General features: G+C 47.2%; 1 protein-coding gene across 3 annotated transcripts in view; it reads left to right on the forward strand.

The window, feature by feature from the left end:
- Positions 1-22,364, forward strand: part of CTIF (cap binding complex dependent translation initiation factor) — a 146,696-nt gene that overhangs the window by 83,005 nt on the left and 41,327 nt on the right. For all 3 annotated transcript variants that reach the window (XM_074812782.1, XM_074812783.1, XM_074812784.1), the window contains one exon: positions 20,364-20,805. In XM_074812782.1, the coding sequence (XP_074668883.1) occupies positions 20,364-20,805 (442 nt within the window). The remainder of the gene's footprint in view (positions 1-20,363; positions 20,806-22,364) is intronic.

Consider the following 22,364-nt stretch of genomic DNA (forward strand, 5'->3'; position numbering starts at 1 on the left):
CTCTCTCCTTGCACATATAATATGTTTTTACGTTCCATGAGTCATTTTTCTGTAGGATGCATCGTCCATTTGTGGCATAAGATAGATGTGAAGAGCAAATTAGAGACGTCATTAAAACAGGCTTCGACTTTCTGAGTTAACGACCACTGTGGGTGTGTTGGACACATTTTTGGTTACAGCGATCAACGTCAGAGCCACATCTGGTGGAGGGTTTAGTTGCACAAGGTGTTATAAAAGCCTATAGGAGATACTGAGGTCCTTGCTGCAAAGACCTTATAATCAGAGCAGGAGAGCAGGGAGAGGTATCGTCTTCCCCACCTCACCCAACAGAAACCCCACACCCGGTGATTTCTCTGTTGGTTTGGACACACGAGGTGTAACTGCCACCTCCTGATGAGGGTGATGGAGGGCATCACCGCTTGATGGAATCGTTGAAGAAGAGTAGCAGAGGCAATTTTTTTCATAGATGTCCATGTGGACAAGTATTGAACACCAGTGAGGGTTTTATTGTCCCAAACGCTAATCCGCTGTTTGCTGCCACACAAGACCAACCCTACCTAGATATCACCAAAGGCAACTTGTTTTGGCCTCCCGTGGGCAGACACCTCTAGGGAAGGAGGGACTTTCCCTGGGCCGTGGCAGGACTTCACCTGCCCTTCTCTTCTGCAAGCAGTTAGGAGAAAAAAACCTCTGGGATATGGGGCACAATAGATCCAGTTGTCAAGTCCTCTTCTCTGACCCTTCCCAACCCAGTGCCTCGCTGCTAGCAGATCACAAGCTGTGCTGGGATGTGGTGTCCTCGGACAGGTGAGCGCTGAGTTTGGCCCCTTGTTTTTCAAAAAGTTCCCAAAAATGTCATTTCTTAAGTATCTCTTGAAACATTGCAAGTCAACTTGGTGCTGCACAGGGTGTCTCCAGTTCCTGTGGCATCCTGGTATGATGTGTTTTGGGATGGAGGGTCCAGCTGGCCAAGCCCCATGGCCCAGAAATGCATGCACAGAGGATTGCACCAGCTTTGTTGGAGTGATAAGAAATGTTTCCCAGTTTAAATCAAATTTACAAGGAATATAGGGAGTTGCAATGGGTAAAGACAGGTGAGTTTGCACCTACTTTTTGGTCTTCTGGATAAGAGAGTACTGAAATTGTTCTGCCTAAGGAAGGGTTTTCATGAGGACCAGGAAAAGGTTGCTAGGGAAGTCTTAAGAAGTTCGCGCCGTTGTGATTGCATTGGTTCAGTCACATCTTGTTGGATTTAAAAGTCAAATCAGGCTGAATACCTTACCAAAAGGAAATCCTTGTGTGTGCATAGATACTGGCTGGTACTTCACAAGGCTTTTGGTGATCAGTCTATGGGAAAGGTCAGGAGCAGATGACAGAGGGAAGTGCAGCTCCATGTCTTGGAGAGGGTGGAGTAAAAGGGGATTAATCAATCCCCTCTTTCCAAAAGGCATCTGAATTGCTCTCTTCAATAGAAAAGGTGTGGATCCCTTGTGCTAGCTCCACACGCAGCTGGTGTGTCTCAGGCTTTGGGATGACCAGAGCCACCGTTCTCCCAGCCAGGGCTGTTGGGGACCATGGCTGGCCTCTGGTGAAGGACTGTCACCCTTACCTGTAACTGAGTTTCATGTCATCTCCTCCTTCTCCTGTTGGATGGAGGTTTAAGAGGGTTATTTCTGCACCTGGCAAATCCATCCTTGATAAAGCCCTTGCATGGGGATCAGGAGTTGGAGCTGTGTAGGTCCTCCTGGCTCAGACACAGGGGGAAGGGATGGAAGCAAAGAGGCTTGTGTGCTTTCCCCATCTCCCTTCAGCATGCTCCAAATACTTACAACTTTTGACAACAGGATTACAGAAGTGTCCCCAAGTTTTTTCTTGCATTGTCCCTATTTGCTTCCTACAGTTAACTTGGCTTTACACTTAAATGATCAGGAAAAAACAGACTGGATTATTTTTTGTGTGTGTGTTGTTTTCTGGTTTTAATTAGATTCAGAGCTGGGGAAGGCAGAAATATCCTCCTTCCCCAGAGAGCCCCGGGTGGCTGTCAGGGACGGTTTCCTCTTCCTGAAGCAGGAGGGTTGTGTAAGCGCCACTGACCTCTCCTGCTCGCGCCCACGCCAAAAACCGGGTTAGCTGGGGTGAATGCACGGGGGCGGGCACCCCTGTCCTGACTCCCGGGTCATAGTCCACGTTGCTGAGGAACCTCCTGGGGCTCATCCCAGCCCATCCACGTGGCCCCGGCCGGGGTCTTGCACGGAGGCGAGCATGGTCCTGCCCAGGGATGGCCCAAAGGACGGTCACAGTGGGCTCAGGGCCAGACAGGGAATGTCGCAGGTCTGCCAGCGGCTCCGCCAAGGAGCGTAGGCAAGCTGTGATATATTTCTTTTCCCATTATATTTGATTTTACAGACCCTCAGGGACACTCAACCACCTACAGTGATTAGTTCAACTGATTAAGCTGCTTTTCCTCTTGTGGCAAACTCCTTTTGTGAAGGGTTTTCAATAGCCACGCTGCTCAGGACATTGTTCCTGTACAATTTCCTTTCAAAACATCATAAAGGGCACTCCACCACTTTACCCTGTCATAAAACATCACAGGAATCAGCTTTGCCCAGCTTGCTCCTTCAAGGGCAAGATCTCCTCATTCAGGGAGAAGGTATGGGGTCGGGTGGGAGTTGCAGGACCGCATGATGCTGGAGTGAGATGGAGCCATTAGCAAGCGGGATTTGAGATGAGACGTAGAGCAAAAGTTTTCTGCTTTTTTTTTGTGCTCTTTGTTAGTATGAGGACCCAGGGTCACCCAGGGAAGTGAAGGATAAAATAAACTTGAAAGCCCAGAGAAGGAAATGCTGCTTTTCACGTGTCGGCTGGTTCAGCCTTGCCCAGCAGAGGCTGGGAGCGGATGCGGATGCTCTTGAGGTACCCGGGGGTAAACAGCACAGGGGGAGAAGGGCTTTTTCTGCTGAAGAAACATGCTGCTGTGAACAGTAAGCGGATAAGACTGGCCATTTAATTAAGACTGGAAATCAGAGGAAGGTCTGTCTTGATTGCCACCAAGGGAGTAACAGATGTAGGGAACTGGAGAGGGTTGCAGTGGCACAGGGTTCTTCCTCCCTGTGTTTGTAGTTACTCCCATACCCTCTCATGAGGCTGTCGGGTGGGTCCGTACAAAGACCTGGTGTTGTTGGGACCTGGTTAGTCCACCAGCTGCTCTTTGGGCAAGGCGGTGATGGAGCAGGGCAGAGATGGTATCAGGAGGGGTCAAACAAGAGTCCCTTCAACCCATGGAGCCACGCTGGCCAGACATGCTGGCATCACCCAGCCCTGCTGCCCTTCCTTCCAGGCGTCAAGGAGAAGGCTCTGCCAGGGGTCACGGCGCTGGGACCCTGCTCCCAGAGGGAGACTGTTGAGAACAAAGCCTGCACCAGGCTCCCTGTTGAAGGAGCGGTCCTTAAGTGACCAAAAAGCTGCCTCCTGATGACCCGTGTTCATCTGGCTGCGGGTGACTCAGCCACGGGTGGAGCTGGCGGGCGGCACTGCAGCTTCTCCTCAAGAGGGACCTCTTGGAGCTGAGATCTGGGGATGGTTTGGCTCCATTGAGACCACTCACTGCCTTTGCACCATGCTCTGGGCTCAGTGAACAGGACACAGCATGGCATGGGGCTGCCATAGTCCAACACCATCGCTGTGCAGTAGTCCCAGCCCCGGCACCTGCAGGACACAGGTGATCAAATAGCTCTGCAGAAGACACCTGAAGTTCGACCACGTTTATATCTAGCATCAGTCCTGGATTGGCTCATCTAAGAGCAACTTGTCTGCCCCAGCACCGTCCCCGGAGCTGCCCGTGTAGTGTCTTTCCATTAGCCAAGTGACCATGTGAAACACCAGTAGCAGTAAAGGGGGAGCAGTTGGTATTTAGCGTCCATTGGGGAGTTTGTTTTGCCTGTCACTAGTGTCTCAAGCTGTGGCGGGGTGAGTAGAGGTCTTCTACCCAGCTGCTCTTGTTTCTGCCATTGTGATCAACACTAAGACCTTACGCACTTGAGGGCGTCAGTGAAAATATGCCCAGCCGTGAGTCACCCCTGAAGGCAGATGGTGTGGCTGAGATCCCGCCGGCAAAACACACCACGAAAGGCGATACCGTATTTACAGCTCCTCTCCTGATGCTAGCAACAACAAAAAGGATTTCGCATTTCACATGATGCGAGGAAAATGTACTTCTGCAAATATCAGAGCTCTCTTGTGGGCTCAAGACTAATGTCAATAGAAAGATAAACCTTTGTGAATTCAACAGGACATGCTCCACGTGAGCAGGACTTCAGGAGATGTGTATCCATTACCATTCTCCATATCTGATCCATCCTCCTTGTGTGCCTAGCTAAAGGCATGGTGCAGAAGGGTTAAAAGATACTCATCTAAGCAAATTTAATCCTTTCCTTTCATTGTTCCTTTTTTTTTAATGCCAGGAGGCAGTGACAGGAGAGAGCCGGGTGCATTTCCCAGCTGCAGGGTTGCCACCTCTCTATTGAGAGCGGCTTTGTCATTACATAAAAACTCCACAACACAAGACTTTTTATTCCCTTTTTTTTTTATGATCTTGGCGACTGAAGTGAGCCCTGTCCTACAGACTAAATTTAACCTGAATTGCCAAGCTGCCAGTAGACTTTATGGCATTAGGAGGCTTTTGCAGGTTGTTTTTCTCCATCTCTGCAGCTGATTGAAAGACTTGATGTACCACCGGCAAAACATTTTACTGTTATGAAACCTCAATAGAAATGTAATGGCCTGCTGGATAAGCTCTGGGTCTTATGAGGTTAGTTCACAGAAAGCAAAATAATTGCTCCAGCAAAAAATCCATGAGAACTTCAGTGTGTGGCTGTTGTGGAGGGACACCTGACTTCATCAATTAGGTATCTTGTTCCTGTGTGGCAGCAGGGGCTGGTCTGGAGGACAGTGAGTTGTCAACACCAACAGCTCTTCGCTCCTTTTCTGCTGCTGCCCATTCTTGTGAGCGTTAGGGAACAGGGAGCAGGAGCTCATGGTGGCTATACAACTAGGCAGAAGGTTGGCAAAGCAACTGCTCGTGTGTCCAGGGTCCTGGGAGGGACATGGGAGACCTCATTTCAGTTCTCAGCTTTATCAGACTGCTGGGTTTCACCCCCATGATCACACGGGCTATTTCAGTTGCCCATGCAAGGAGCTACCAGACACCAGACCTTGTGAAACCTGCACCAAAATGGGGTGGGAGCCAGACAAGATGCCATAAAGCATCTCCACCATCTGAATCCCACCGCATGTGTCCATAACTATGTTGGCCATATATGAAGTGGGTGCCAGAGTTCTCGTTCTGGTCAGAGAGGATGTGGTCAGTGGAGTTCAGAGGATGGTTCGCCTCAGTGTGAAGCAGGCATTTGGCCAGGTGACTCCCTCCCCAGTCTCCACCACCTGTAATGAGTTGGGCTGCCATGGAGTTGAGATCCCCACCTTACATTTGGCCTCTGACATCACAGACATCTAAAATTAGGCAAATGGAACCCACCCTCTGCGTGATGCTGTGTAACGCCCTCCCCATGCCTGTGTTCTCTGTGAGTTAAATGCACCTTGCTGCTGTAAGCTGTCTGGGGAGCAGTTGTTCTGTACACTAAGCACGTATACATGGGTCCTGAAGTTCTCCACCATGGCAGTCTGGTAAAAGGCCTGCACAAGGCTGAACTTAGTGAGCAACCCTACAATAATCTGGTGCTCTATGGAGAAGAGGGAAGATTCCCCTTCCCCTGGGACTAGGTAGGAATTCCCAAAGGTGGCAGTGACAGGTGCTTGTAGAGCCCTGAAAAGCTTCTCACTGAGAAATTCTGGCCCCCACACAAGAAAAATTAGTCTGGCCATCTTATAAGAACAGGTTTCCTTGCTTTATTTTGCCTTCCCATGTTGACCAGAACCAAGGAAGTCTGAAAAACAAAGAGCTGTAGGAGGAGTTGAGCCAAAAAACCTCTCACTGGAGGAAACACTGGGATGCAGATTTGTTCTGGGCTCTCTTCAGCAAGAACAAAGACTTGAGACTGGGCATCCCGTTCTCTCCCCATCTCATGGAGGGAAAATCTCTTCTCAGCCAAGGAGAGCAAGGGTTTCCACCAAGACATTTTCATGCTCACAGCAAGTGCCACCTTGGCACTTCTTGAGAAGCTTTAGAGGCAGCAGTGTCCACTTCAGACCATGCTTGCCGTAAGTATTTCTAGTGACTGAAGAAAATGTGCTGGTGTCTGTACCTGGAAGATGCACACGGCTAATGAGATCCCTTTAGTCAACCCCTTGTTGAGGCTGCCTGGCTTCACTGGCCAGAAGAAAACCCCCCTTACCCATCAGCTGGGTAGGTAGACCCTACGGAGGTCTACCAGCCAACACTGCTAATGAGCAGGAGTTGACACCAGTCACTGCTGTTTCAGCAGCCTGGGTGGAGTGCCTAGTAGGCTTTTTTTGCCCTCAGTTTTTCATAAACAGGTGTCAACAGAATTGTTGTCATCACAGGTGGAAGGGTTTAGCCCTGAGCCCCTTAAAGTCATTGCCAACTCCTGCTACAACCCCTCACTCATTTTCACTTCAGTTATCAATTTACACCTTCTTCTAGAAGGTTTCTTCCAGAAGGGAGCTGGTGGGTGGATGTCCAGTTGATGAGTCTGGTATGTCCTAAGGCAGGAGCTGGCTGAACTGGGGGAAGTCTGATGAGATGGTGGTATCTCAGGATGTGCACGGCAGTGATGCTTTTGGCACTTACATTTCAGACAAAATGTGAACCTTGGGGTTGGGTGGGGTTTTCAGTATTGGTTGATGAGCTGTCAAGTCCTCAGCTCTGCCTGAGCTGTGTTGTGGATGTATGTGTGCTGCCTTGGATTTGGTCCTAAATGTGAAGAAAAAAGAAATATATATGCCTAGGTGTGTCATGGGCACATGAAATCGTGAGAGCATCAGGAATGGACTCTAAAGCAGTGTGGCTTGTATTTGTACATGTGAATTTTAAAGCTATTTTCTAGCTTGTATTTAAAGGACAATATTACTTTATTTTATGTGAAAATCTGCTATTCTGCATTCATTGTTATCTGAGTTCTCAGGCATCATCTTCCTGTCCATTGTTTCATCTCTTATAAAAAAATTATTTTCCTTCTTGTTTACCCTCGTCTTTCACTCTCAGCTTAAAGATATATATATACACACACATGTATAACCAAGATACATACATATATCCAAGTTGTCCCAGCATTTTTTCTCACAAAATGTTTTCTCAGTGGGACTTTGCCAAAGCCCCACGCTTGTTCCCACAAGCATCACATTGGCAAGGCAAGAGGTTGGGATCACACTCGCACATGTCCTCTTCGGGCCAGGTAGATTTTGTGCTGGAAAAATCGCTAAGAAAAGCCAGACCATCACTCAGGAGCATGCCATGGAAGGTATTTATTTGAAGACTCTTTACAATAAGCTGACAGCCTGTATTCATGCAATTTTCACACTATCTTGAAGGGTTGCACTATTTCCAGAGCCGCTCCCATGCCAACCTATTCATGGCCAGCACTAGGGCTCCTTTCACAAATAAAAATAGTCACAGGAGTGGCCCTCACCCTGGATTTTAAGATTGCAATTTATTTTGGGTGAAGGCGAAGGTGAACGTGTTTTACGGCTGACATGAACGTGTCGTTTTTAAGGCTGTGAAATTTTGGAAAAGCCTTAGAAACCCGTTCTCAGAGGTCACGGGGACAAACCTCTCCTGCTGGGCGAGTGAATAGAAATGAGTTCATAATTACAGAGTATAGTAGCAACACGTTTGCTTTTTCACCATTTTAATTGAGGTTTTCAGAAAGGAAGAGAACTTAAAACAATACAGAAATGTCTTTTGTTCTTCCAGGGCCATTTACTGAAGGCTTTGCAGTGAGAGGAGAGGATGTTTATTAAAGAAACCAACAATATCAAGACATTATTTTAGTGACGAAGTACTGTTCCTAGCTGGAACAAAATGAAATGTTTCAGATGGAATGGGTATTTGCTGAAAACTAACATCGAGCTAAATGATTTACAGTGCCTTTACTGAACTCAACAAATGGTGTTGAAACAGAATAAAGAGAAAGGGAAGGAATTGAAAAGATCGAAACACGCTTTTCCTTCTCAGTAGGATTTCCAAGTCAAATCAATAAGGTTTAACGGCACGTGGGTCTGAACCCCTGAAGCAGCATCTGGAAATCAGGTTTTCATCCTCTTCTTCCTTATGCTCATGTCTTCTTCATGCTCCCCTGGGAGCTGATGGGGGTTACTGGAGCTGCCACGGAAACTCTCTTCGGGGGTGCAGAGGGAACATCCCAAACCCACCGGGGATGTCACAGCTGTCAACACTGAGGAGCTGAGTCAGCACGGTGGTGGCTGTGAATAGCTGCCATTTGTGGGACCGCTCTTCTCCTGAGAAAGCTCCTGAGAAAATTTTTTTTTTCTTTTAAGGATAAAAGTAAGTCTCTGGTGGTATACCCGCCTGCAATGATGAGTAGCAAGACTAGCATCTAGCCAAATCATAGTGTTTAGAGTGTAACAATGCAAAAAATCCTTCTAGGCAGCTGAAAGCACCTAAGCAGAGATGCTGCTAAAGTAATAGTTTCTGTCCTGCTTAAGATTTAGAAACCTTGAACCAGTGGTGAAGGGCAGGCCACGTTTTCAGTATCAACTACACTAATGAATCCTTCAGAAAGGAATTGGAGTATCTCAAGCTGGAAGGACCCCATAAGGATCATCAAGTCCAACTCCCTGCTCCTCACAGGATTACCTAAAACTAAACCTTATGACTAAGAAAGCTGCACTGGCTGAAGCTGAGCATTCAGGTGAACAAGGTGAAGAACTCCTTATTGGAGTGCTGGTGCTTCATGATGAGGTTCCTCAAGGATGTTCCCAAGGACTCGATGATCCCAAGGGTCTTTTCCAACCTGAATGATTCTGTGATTAATTGTTCCTGTGCATGAAAGTCCCAAGTAAACAGTCGGCACTTGTGCCGCCTGCCCAAGCAGAGCTGGTGGGCATCAGCCAAGGGGTTGGTTACAGGCAATTTAAAGACAGATCATCATTTCTTTCAGTTTGATTGTCTGCAACATCGCTGGGAGTTATTACACTAAATTAATTCTCTGAACTGCAGGTCCCCAGGGGACAATATTGTCTCGGTGGTTTGTTCCTAAAAGGACTCAGCTGGGTGATTGCGTTATTGCGGCTTAATGAATTACGGCACGTGAGCTGGGCGGCAGTAATTGCCTGTGCATTGCCACTGGCTGGGCGTGCAGAGTGCCTTACATCGCAACCCCTCCACCCAGCTGGGAGATAACTCGCCTTATCTTATGGTTGCCATGCCATCCTGCATTAGCAGCAGGGCAGGAGCTTTTCATTTGCAATTAGATGTGCTAGTGGTGTGCTGGAGCTGGTTGGGAGGTCAGTAACAGCAGGAGGAGAGCTGTGAAGGGTCACACCAGACCACCTGGCTTGGTGACCAGCAATGGACACCAGGATGAGCATGACACGAACAGGGTATGCAGGTAATGCTGCTTCCCGGTAGTGTTCTCCTCTTCTTAGTGGTCAGACTCGATCTTAAGGTTCTTCTCCAACCGAAATGATTCTGTTATTCTGCAGGAATTTACACTTTGAGGATCTGCAGGACCACATTTGTTCACTTTTGCATCCAGTAGCTCCTGATTGATTTTCCTTTCATGACTTTCGCAATGTGCTCTTTGAACTCTTGTGAATTCCTGGTACTCACATCTCATGTAGCAGAGCTCCACAGTTTTAACTGTGCATTATGTGAAGAAATACCTCCTTTTGCTTATTTTGAACCATCCTTCTTTTCATGTCATGAGGGTTAAAGTGCTCTCATGGCTGTGCCTGCAGACTAACTGACTGTTTGTTAAACACTATCTTAGCTCTTCAGTTGTGTCCAGCAAAGTGGGAGTCAGCATTTAAAACCAATTTTGCCATTTTGAAAGCAAGACCTTTAAGAGAAGCATTCGGCAGTGCCAGTTCTGGGATCATAGAATCACAGAATCACAGACTGGTTTGGGTTGGAAGGGACCTTTAAAGGCCATCTAGTCCAACCCCCCTGCCATGAGCAGGGACATCTTCCACTAGATCAGGTTGCTCAGGGCCCCATCCAACCTGGCCTGGAATGTTTCCAGGGGTGGGGCATCGACAACCTCTCTGGGCAACCTGTGCCAGTGTTTCACCACCCTCATCATAAACAATTTCTTCCTTTTATCTAGTCTGAATCTCTTCTTTTTTAGTTTAAAACCATTACCCCTTGTCCTATGACTACAGGCCCTACTAAAAAGTCTGTCCCCCTTTCTTCTAAGCCCCCTTTAAGTCCTGGGAGGCTGCTCTAAGGTCTCCCTGGAGCCTTCTCTTCTCCGGGATGAACAATCCTGAGTCTCTCAGCCTGTCCTCATAGGAGAGGTGTTCCAACCCTCTGATCATTTTTGTGGCCCTCCACCCAGGGCACCTTGGTCATCTTGGTTGTATGGGTGTTGCTTTGGTAGCTGATGATGTGATTTACTTATTTTTAACCAGCTGGGCAGGAAAGTCCTCATCGTGTGGGCAAGTGTAGGGTGCTGTTGGGTCCATCAGCTGTAGGAAGAGTCACAGGGCAGGAGTTCAAGAGCTGTCCCCAGGGAAGACAGCCAGAGATGAAGCAACACTGCGGTGGTTTGTTCTCCATCAACCTCAAAGTGCTTTTTGGCAGAGGGCTGCTCTCAGCATCCCCCCTTTCCCTGTGAGGAAACTGAGGCAGAAAGGCGGGAAGGGGCTGTGGCTGGATCTTCCCCCACTGCAGACCTTGCAGTGAACCCGTGGCCACCAGACCTTCATATGTGCAAACCCTGTCACCCATGAGACTGTCCTTCAAGGCTGCTCTTTTAGTGTTATGTAGTGCAAAACACAACCGTCTACGTGATGCTATTTCAGCCGGGCAGAATTGAGGGAAGGAAATATAGCGGCAGGTTCCTCTGCACTAGGAAACCGATCTGTTATTGAAATGGCTTTCTCTTTGGTGGAGTGTTTCCGGCATGGCTCCTCAGTACTGGAAATAGGTTTATCCATCTACACGTTGTTTTCCAGCATGAGTTCATGGAGGTGTTGTCAGCAGCTGGTTGCCGGAGTGAATATAAAGGGAAATAACTTGTTTCTTTCTTCTACTTTCAATCCTTGAATATAAATGTGCCATTCCTGGTGATCACTTGGAACGAGCACTGAGGGCTTTCTGCTGCCAGATTGTTCTCCAAAGTTATCTGGCAACTGAACTGAGAGGTAAGGGCAAACAGAGGTTGATGCTTTCAATGAGTAAAAAAGCGTTTCATGGTATCCCCTGTGTCACACGGGGTCTTTCCATGAGATCTGGCCCATTGAAGAAGCCCTGCAGCACTTCAGCAGTGTGGCTGCATGGTTTGGGTGGTGACTTCCAGTTTTTGGCCACAGCAAGTAGCCACCCTCTCTGCAGGAGAGCATTTAACTACCTGCTCCTTCTTCCTGCAAACCCAAGTTGGGGACGTTGGCCACGGAGACCTGGGAGGGAGCAATGTGCTGAAGCTCTGCAGGGCCTCCTGGCACGGTTAGTGTGTTGAAGAAGTTGCCAGCTCAAGTTGTTTGGGCTCTTGTTGCAGAAACAATATTTCTGTCTGACCCCAGTTAGCAACTGATGTTTGCAAAATAAAGAAGTCAAGGCACTGGAAATACTTTCCATTCCCGCTCTTGTCTCAGCCCAAAATATTAGTATTAAAAATATTGCATCTATTATATGCAGCCAATATCTCTGCTGGCATTTAAATCACCCAGGGATTTTTCATCTCCATATTAAAAAAAAAAGTTAACTACGCTCTATTTTTGGATATTTGTTAACTGTTTTGTTTCCATTTATTCCTACTAAAGCCACAGCAGTCTGTCTCCAAGGGACCATCTGTGGGAAAGAGAGTCCCTAGATTGATTCGGAAGGTGCCGGGGTCACTGAGAGGCATGAAGGCACTGAGTATCTGCTCTTTCTATGATAATGTCTTTATTTAGCGTGACAGCCTCCGGGGCACGAGTGGACAACAGGCTTCTTTCTTTCATTTAAACTAACATTGCTCCATCCATTCCCAGTGATGTGCAGATGCTATGGATCACCCCTATTTCCTGATTAAAGCTGGGGGTGCTGGTCCCCAAGCAGCAAGGGCCAACAGTTACTTGGCACTGGAGCTGCAAAAGGTGACCCAGGTCTGTGCCTCCCCCCAAGCAGTGTGTTCCCATCCAAACTGATGAGGGGAAGCTCATCCAAGAGAAAATAAATTTTCAGAGTGGATCAGACCATGGCACGGCTCAGCACGTCCATGCGAGCCTTAAGGGTAGCGTGAGAGAGGAGGCAGGAGTGGGGTCAAGAAGAGACAACTCTTTTGACAATGGGACAGGCTTAGGTAAACATTTGGGAAACTGCTTAGGATTGTCACTTGCTGCTTAGGATTGTCAGTTGGTTGCAATAAGTCAATGTCCAGATCAATTGAGCTCCCAGAGTTCTACAATAAATGCTACAGCACGCTGCATCATTTTAAAATAAATTTATTTAATATGTTTGATAAAGCTTCTGGCACACGTAAGTCCAAAGCATCTTTGCTCCTTGGGTTGGTGTTTTACCAGATCCCTGTGTCGGAAGTAATTGCTTGCCATTGACTTTGGGTCATCTCATATGTCTGGACAGCTGTTAGGGGATCCTGTCAAATCTTGCCTTAGCTTCTACAGGAAAGACATTTATTTCTTCACTAGAAAGCACTGGTATAAATAGGATATGGAAAAAACCTAGGATGTCTCCTTGCTGCAGGTCAAAGAGTCACAGAGGTCTAAAGGAAGACAGCTGAACAAAAAGGCAGCAGGTGGGGGCTGGTACGTACTATTTAGGATGTGTCTTGAGGGACAGAACCATGGAGGGATGGTGGTGGGCTGTGTCTGTGCATCTTGGCACGGGTTTAAAGTTTATATCTCTTGGAGGATTATCAGATCTCGGGATAACTGATCAGCCTTGGTGTATTTTTAAAGGAGGCAGCCTGGAGTCTGAGATATAAGCTCTTTTATTGCAAAGTAGTAAAGGATGAATCTATATTCATTCAAGTCACATTCTTATCAGTGGCCCAGGATTCGCGTGTGTTTGCGCTCAGCAGATTTTTGGGAAACTTTGTGTCCTGTGGTTGTGTCTTTCAGATTTAAACTATTTCAACTAAACTGGATTCAGTTCCTTCTCACTGTATTTTCCTATGGTTTTCATGTAATTTTTGCAATCAAGTTTACAGTACGCTAAGAATCCAAAAACATAATTCCATGTAATGTAGTTTGTGAAGAGAACCATTTCCAAGCAATTTCTACATAAAATCACTGCAGTGATTTCCACACCAGTCTGGGCAGTCAGCCTTGAAGTCCGGGGGGTGTCTTCCTAGCTGGTTGCCCGCTCCGTGCAACAAGGGCCTCCATCTGGACATCCCTAATGATTTGTGGGAGATCCAGCAAAGCATTTAAAGAGCTGTTTTGGAGCTATCTCGCATGCCATCTGTACTTGGGATGTCTTTCCCAAGCTGGTGTTGCAAAACAGCTACTTAAATTCCTCCTGAAGATTCATTTCCATGAAGCTTAGAAGAAAATAGCTGACTCAGGCAGCCTGTGCGGCCGAGCGTTGCAGAATGTGAGGACTTTCATTGGACTTCAACACCAGACAAGTTTGCTCTTCAGTGCTTTGCTGACCCTGCTCCAAGGGACTTTGTGCTGTGTCCTTTCAGCCCAGCAGCACTGTCTCTGCTCCTGCAGCACAGCCTGCAGGCTGGGTGCTCGTCTGGTGGTCCTGTGAATGGGTGTCCGTCCCTGTGGTGGGAGAAGTGGTGGACACCGATGGCGTGAGGTGATGCTGCAGGAAGGCACAAGAAGAAGGCAAGTCCATTTCTGTGTCTGGAAAGGCCAAATCAGTCAGTATCCCATAGCAGAAGATAACGCATCCCATGATGAGATGTCCTACACCCATTTTTTCGATGTGTTATGGCTTCAGCACCTTGGGTGTCTCTGTGTGAAGTCCTTCAGTCATAAAATCACAGACCCATTTGGGTTAGAAGGGACCTTTAAAGGTCATGTAGTCCAACCCCCTGCAGGGACATCTTCCACTAGACCAGGTTGGTCAGAACCCCGTCCAACCTGGCCTGGAATGTTTCCTGGGGTGGGGCATCGACCACCTCTCTGGGCAACCTGTGCCAGTGTTTCACCACCCTCACCATAAAAATCAATGCTACCCTCTGGGTTTATAGTAGTTTTTTACAACTAGAAATTAGTTGTAAAGGCCAAACAAAATAATCTAGCAAACAAAGACAGATGTGATGTCCAGGCCCACGGAAGGGTTGTCAGCAGTGGCTATACCCCAAGACCAAGGTGGTGATGAGGAGTTGTGCCCAGGTAGGCAGCTCATCAAGGTTTCATAATGATTTTCCCAGCAGCCAGATTCTGTGACCCTCATCAAAAACGTCTCCACCCTCACAGCATTGTTTTTGTTGGCTGTGGTTGTCTTCTGGAGTTCATTGTATGTTTCAAGGATGCGTACATGTAAGACCTAAAGTACTCATTGCATCTCAACTGTTCAGAGATTATTTTAGATCCTGATCACCACCATTTTGACAGGTGGATTTTCTACACTTCCAAAATGCTGTGTCCATCCAGACGCGTGGGCTGGGTCTAGTGGTTGGGATAGACTTTAACCCTAGTGACAGAAAGGCATAAAAGAAGTGTGAATAATTTCATTTTTGTTTTCAGGAGTGAACATGACATCTTGTTCCCTTCTCATCTGAGAAAAATGCAAACAAAAATGAAACCGGAGCCAAGTGAAACCGGTTTGAGAGAGAAAGCCAAAGGGAAAACACACAGAAGTCCTGTGTTCTTCATCCTTTGAGCTGTTGGTTGTTACTTTCTGTGGGGTTTTGAGGTTTTTGATTAAATTGTGTGGAACCGTCAAGCTTATTTGAGTGTTTCCCATTCTCAGTCATAGCAAGGATAGAAAACGGCTGTACCAAAGCAACGCTGAGTTACACATTATACATGCACGTAAAACATCAGAGTGCCTTTGATGGAGGTAGGCTTGGTGAAGAAAGAATACTTCTAGGGGAAGTCAGGCCTCTAGAATAGAAATTCAGACCTTTCTCCTCATTAAATTAATAACAATATTCCCCAGACCTCCAGGACCAGTTTTAGATGCTGTAAAACTCCACCAGCTCCTAACTGGCATCCTTTGGACCCTCCAGTTTGGTCTATGATGTTTCTTAGGTGCCCAAAGCCAGTGCTGATGGGCGTTTTTGACTGTAGCAGCATTGCCATGCCCAAACACCTCCAGCAGCGCCTGCTCGGGGGTGCCAGTCCAGTTCTTGTGGAGCTGCATCACGCAAGGTGAAGCAGCTGGTCTGGCTGGAATATGCTTAGTTCAGAAAGGCTGGGCCCAGAGCAATTAGTTTGTTCAGGGGATGTTTCAGAGGACTTGGTTCTTCCTGCCCTTTCCCTTTTCAGGCAGAGTATCCTGGGCAGCTAGCTGGTACGGCCAGGAAGAACCCAATTGCTATCGATCTCTGTGCATTTAACTCTTCCAGTGGTGACTCTAAGATGTTTTTTTAATTTCCCTCCCTCAACGGAAAACTACTGTGGGATTTTCAAAAAGAAGGTGGGCAGAGGTGGCCCTTCATCCCATAGAGCCAGCCCCACCAGTCCTCCATTCACAGGTACAGTTGCTGTGTGCCCTGGGGGTGTTCTGCTCCTCTAGCTTTGAGGGGTGTCACAGATAAGTGAGATCTGGGGTCAAAGGTTCCACAGAGTCCATTTCTGCAACAGAATTGCCCGTGTAATGACAAATTGCTAATTAATTGCAGGCATGTTAATAGCAAAGCTGATGATGAGATAGTCCCAAGACTGTCGTGTTCCTGGGCCTGATCCTGGCACAGAGATGAGATCCTGACTGGGCAGAAGAAAGGGTGGAGGGAAACTTCCTGCCTTGCAAAATGCAGTGAGGAGTGTTTTCATTCAAGCACCAGAAGGATGAAAGGGATGCAGAAGGTTTGACCTTGGCCACAGCACCGCTCTTCATTCTCAACCTCTTGCCTGAGTGGCTGCAAGTCCATATTAGTTGTTAACTGCTGGGTGGCCCTGGACATGCCCACCAGGTATCAGGCTGTGCCCAAAAGCAGGACAAAACCAGCATCCTGCGAGGAGCTTCGCGTGCCCCGGAGGGTTTGTCACGTGGGAGAGTTGCCTGGGATTTGAGGGCAAGCGTGGTGTCCAGGCAGGTTCTTCAAAGACATGAGCCAGGATATCCAGAGCACCCAGTCCCTGAGCCCGTGGACAGGATCAGCCGTATGCGGTGCTCTGCACCGTGGGGTAAATATCTCAAGTGCTGTTGGAGATGTAGCTCCTTACCTCTCAGTATTTGTAAGAATTGCCTAACCAGATCTCTGCGCAACCACCAGCAGAATGTAACCCCGCGTTGTCCTCTGGCTCTCTGCATGCCAGACAAATGGTCGGGGCTTTCGGAGGACTTGTCTCACTCAGAGGGGGGATATGAGCAGGGCTGACGGGATGGAGCAACTGTGTTTTAGACCACAGCTGTCCACGTGTCTGGAGTTATTTTCCCCAGCCTTGTGCCTTCCAGCCCCTTTCCTTGGGAGCAAACGATGTAGTAAAAACTTACAGGAATCCTGTATTTCTGAGCACGTAGGCTGGTAATCACTGAGACAGCTGAAGCCTTAGATTTGTTTGCGTAGGCTCCTCCAACAGAGCAGACATTTGTCAGATCTAAATTCTGTTGAAAGGTATCTCATTTAGTTAATTAAATAAAAAAATCAGTGGAGAAACGATAGCAGAAGAGATACTATCCTATTTCCAGCTTGGCAACCCTGACTGTCTCCCCTTGGTTTTTAGTACTTCTGCAGTTTCTTTGTGACTCTGAATGTCTCTTTAGTTTCCATGTTGACCGATGGCCAAATCCCCAGTCCCACTGAGGTTGGGGAGTTTTGAGCTGAATCAGAATTTGGCCTTTGAAGTGAAAATAGTTATTTAATGTTAAACAGAGTCAAAAGGTAAGAGACTGTGGTGCTGTCTAGATACTTTTTCTTGTAGCTGAAATAGGGTCCCCCACAAGGTGTTGTGTCCTTACAGCAAAGGATGAGCAGAAAGGGACAGAAGAAGGATTTCCCAGTAGCTGCAGCATTTTTCTGGGGTGAATTCTTCCTATTCTGGGGGATGTTGGTGTGTGATTCAAGTTTCAACTGTTCCTCCCTTTGGCATCACAAACCTAAAAGCCGGGGTTGGGAAGTGCCTTTCTGCTCCTACATGGTCTGGTTCCCTAGGCTTGGTAGGTCACCCCAAGCCACCATCTTGGCACCTACACACCTGCCCTTGAGCAAGCATGAGATTGTTTCCATCAACTCAACCCACAGCAGGTGTGTGTGGTGGGGTGCCCTGGTCCCCATCCTGCCCCTTCCTGGGGCTCTCTGTGTCCCCAGCGCCTTGGTCACACCTGAGATCAAGGATGGGTCATGCCAACCTCCCAGGCCTTGCAATGCTGTGCAGTCAAAAAAGTTTTAAGATCTGGGCCCCATTCTCCCTGCTTTGGCTGCAGAGTGCTATTTCTTCTTGGCTTTTCTTCTTCGCTGGGGTGTTGGGAAGATAAAAGCACACGACGAGTCTTTGCCTGAATGCTGGATGATCCTCTAGACCCCTGCCTGCTGCCAAGTCACGGACGTTGCTTCTTGTTTGCCATTCTTCCTTTGCCTTTTATTTCTTGCAAATTTTTTTTCCCTAACTTGTTTAACTCTGGTGTTTTCCGTCCTGTGGTCAGTGACTGCAAAGCTTTGGTTTGTGTTTGCTCTGCCCCTTGCCATGGGATATTGCCTTTTAGCTGTTCTGTACAGGGACGGAGCTGCCCTGTCCTTTCCCTGTCCTATTGCAAAAGACCCAAACTGAAAAATCTTGCACATTCCCCATTGGCTTAAGTGGTTTTTTTAAATCTTAAACCTTTTCTTTTAATTTCACAGCCCTTAAACAGAAGCGGTTTGGTTTATAGTATCATTATATCTTTAGGAAAAAAATGTCCCTGCATGCATTTCTTGCAGGAATTTACAGCAGAGGTTGGTTCCCAGCTCATTTCCAGGCATTTTGCCTTACCTCTGCTTACATTAAAGCTGTCACTGTATGCAACTTTCATCATTTCTGTGCGATATTTGCAACTTAAATACAGTTTATTATTTAAGTAGCAGCCTCTCTGGCTTACAACCCAAGGCTGAAAGTGCACCCAAACAGTTAAACTCAGACATCTGAGAGAAGAGCAAAACCACAGAAAGCAAACGCTGAATTATATCAACAAAACTCTTGTACGCTTAAGCATGTGAGGGCTTAGTACTAGACAGGGGTTTTCACTAACTTTTATTTTGACATTCCCCTTTTAATAAGCATTGCTCTTTACAAAGTGGTTTATGTGATTGCGTTACTGAGAGGAAACAAAGAAATGCCAGGAAAACTTGATGTGGAGAATCTGTACTCATAAAATGCTTGTAAGCTCCAGCAAACAGGAAAGCTTCCCCCGTGCCCCGTGTCCTTTTTTTTTTTTTTTATTCCCTGCCTTTCAGCCTGAAAAAAAAAAAAAACACACCAAAACTGACGTTGAATATCTTGGAAAACCAGATCCAGTGGTCTGAGACTAAACACAAATTCCTTCCACTGCCACCGCGAACAAGCCTCTTGGTCCTGCGTTCGCCAAACACGAGCCCTCGCTCTTTATGGTTAAGAGCCAGTTGGCCTCAGAAAATAGGTTTTAACTCCTGGGTATGCCAAGGAATACAGATTTGATGGGCAGATGGCTTTGGCAGGCAGGGTTGGAGACTGTTTAGCCGCTGACCATTGAAATGTATTTGTGAATGGCTGCTTCCTTCATCCAAGCGCCCTTAGCCGAGCGGTGCAGATGATGAAAATAAAATTAATTGCTATGCGACGGGTTTAAAATAAACACTGCTATTTATCCAAATGGAGGCGGGGGTTTGGGGTAAGGGTTGAGGCTGAGCAGGGGGATTATAACAGCTACAAAACCAGTATGGATGTAGACTAGTGTGGTCACTGCAGCACTCACAGTTGTTTCCCTGTTTCAGGGGACGATGCGGGGGAGAGGTCCTGTGTGAGCCTCCAACACTGCTCCCAGCAGCCATGTAAGGAGCCGAGCATTAAAGCATCTCATGTGCTCTCAGAGCCATTCCTGAGTGTTAAAAAAGCAGCAAGCAGGCAAGGGGCTGCTGCCGTGCTTAGGTGTCCCATGCCTGCACTGTCCCAGGCAAAGGCAGCCAATGCCAGGACCATCTCCATCTTAATTGCATCCTTGGTGATGGCATTCCAGCTCTGCCTTCTCTGCTTGGTACAGCCACGCTGCAGCCCATGTGGAAATCTGAAATGTTGGAGGCTGCCAAAGCGTTTCTTCTGTTCCACTGTTGGTTTTTCAGGGACCTGCTAACTTGACCTCGGGTTATGGCCAGCACATAGGGGCTTGCTCACCCCTTCTGAGCCACCATAGTCTCTTGAGCAAACCATTTGCAGACAATTCCTCATCTTTATGGCTGTTGAATTTCTGTGTTATCCATTTGGAGCAGTATTCACACAGCCTCTTCTCCAGAGGTAATTGTCCTGGCTCCCTGTGCTGCCAGAGCCAAGCATGGTCCTCAGCTGCTTCATCCATGCACGTGTTCTGTCCCAGTGTACCAATGATGGACACGCATGAAGAAAGGCCAAATAAAACCATTTGGTGTGGGCGCCTCTTTTACTCAGTAATTTTTAGCTTTTTTTTATCACTTAGAAATAAAATGGTTCACTGCAAACCAATGCATCGGTGTGCCACGTTGGTACAGCAGAGGTGGCAGGCAAGAGGTGCAAGCAATGCTGTAGGCTAGGTGTATCAGGAACTCCTTAGGTCTTCAGAAAAAAGTATTTCCTGATATTTCTTGCCTGACTGACTTCCCACTGCTCAGCTAGGACTAACGAGGTCTTCTCTGGTTTAGTGTGGAAGCAACACAGAAAACACAGAAACCTGGGAGAGATTTTCCTGGCAACCAAAGTCATGTTATCTAATTGTTCATGAAAACTTTCAGCTGAAATATGCCTATCACTGTAAGAGATTCAGAGGCATGAGTTGGTACTAGACTGTTAGATGCCAAGAAATTGGCTCCCCTTTTGTGGCAGGGAAACCCACAGATCCCACCCACCAAGAGCTGGGCTGTTTGGTGGGGCAGATGTGTTGACCAAACAGGGCCGTGCTGGAAGGGGTGAACTAATGACTTTCTTTGATTTTCCAGGCGACAGCAGAGACTTCCTGGTGGGAACAAGTCTCAGCAGCACACAGAACATCAGCAAGGTGGCACCAAACACAACAGGGACCACCAGAAACTCTATCAAGGAGGTCAGGCCCCTCACTCCTCAGGCAGGACGGGCCACCATGGCTATAGCCAGAACCGGAGATGGCACCACAACCAGAAGCACTCACCCAACGACAAAGAAACGCACAGAAACGCCAAAGAGACTGAGAATTTGAAAATCGAGGACACCTCTGTCTGCACGGTGCATATTCCCGTGGAGGCACATCGGGGCCCAGAGGCTGTGGAGAAGCAGTCTCAGCAGTACATCCAGGAGTCAGAGACCAAGCGGAAAGACAGTATTCATGAGCGCATTGGGGAAAGACCTAAGATCAATTTGCTGCAGTCATCCAAAGACAGACTGCGGAGGAGACTAAAAGAAAAGGTACTATTTCTTAGGGAAATGTTGAGTTTCCCTTTTTCCAAGAGTCTGGCTGTTGGCCATTCTCCATACAAAGGGTGGGTTGGACTCAAGGGACCTTTCCATGGATGCACTCAACAATCTCCCAGTGTCAACACTTCTCTTGAAATGTCTTCATGCTTCTCTTGGCTGAGGTTGCTACCAGCTTGAGTTTTCCAAGAAGGACTGGGAACTCTCCCCCTACCCATGCAAAGACCCTTGGGGAATTCTGGTGCCCACATGAGCTGCAACATCGGCTCTCCTTCCCCAACGGCTGATCCCAGCTGACTGCCTCCTGGTCTGCAGCACTTATCCTCTTTGCAGAGAGGTCTAAAAAAGGCAGCTTGTCTCCACCATTATAGAGCTTTGACTTTTGAGTGCTGAACAGTTGGAGTCAGCTACTTAAAAGCTGATATCCATTTATCTCAGCAATGAATTGATACGCTCTTATCTTTCCTCCTTCCTTCCATCAACCCAACAATAACAAAACTATTGCATGCAAGTGACGGAGGAGAAATCCTTTTTGGAAACAATATTCAGCCTCAGATTTCTGAGGTTCGGAGATGATATCTCCGTTTTCCCCCTGTGAAACGCAGATTTTTTTCTCTTGAGATTGTTTTGTCAGAGTGGAAAATGCATCCATGGGGGTATCTCCAATGAGATATCCAAAATGCTTAGCAAAAATAACCCAAACATATACAATTCCATGGGAGTGCATGTTGGAAATGTATACGTTTGAATGCATGTGCATTTACTATTTATGTATGTGGCATGAGGGGGAGGAAGAGATTTTGTTAGTTATTTTTATGTTCTTTAAAGCAATGGGAGTATAGCAGAGACTTTCAGAGTATTCATTTTAATGCTCTCCCTGCAAATTTATAGTCTTATAAGAAACACATCACATAAGCACCCGCTCTTGGGTCAACACAACTGGTCTCCTGATGGGAGTTTTGGACAACTCCAACTGCTGGTTGGCATTGGGGCTGTCTGAAGAATTGCTACAGGTTTGTATTGGATAGCACGTTTTAAGATTGAACTAAAGGAGGAGAAGGGAGCAGACCAGAGCAAGCAGGATACATGGCTTACACTGGAGGAAAGAGGGAAATGCATAATTAAATGTTGAAAAGAAGCAATAAATTCTATGGTAGTGATGTGAAGTGAAAATTGTAACAGCCAAGAGATGGAAAAGTTAAGAGATTTTGCGATGCTGGGATCACGTGATATTTTTTATCTCAATTTAGATCATTAAGTATATATTAAAAAGTAGATATTTTTGTAGGATTATTATCTGAGCGTTTTGTAAACATCAGTGCACTTTCAAAATAGAGGCAAAAAAATGCCCATTATCACCATGTTGCAGGCACCCCCAGAAACCTGTCCAAGATGCCAAAGGCAGTCAGAGGTGGTCAGACCTTGGCTTCCTGGCTCAGGACCCTCGAGCATGTCTTCTCCCTGAGCCAAGGGGGAGGACTCTGGGATTGAGTGCTGTGGGAAATGGGGAAAGAGAACATTTCTGGGGCAGGACTCATTCACTTGTGGTTTTC

The sequence above is a fragment of the Strix aluco genome, chromosome Z (genome assembly GCF_031877795.1).
Source record: "Strix aluco isolate bStrAlu1 chromosome Z, bStrAlu1.hap1, whole genome shotgun sequence".
NCBI lineage: Eukaryota > Metazoa > Chordata > Aves > Strigiformes > Strigidae > Strix > Strix aluco.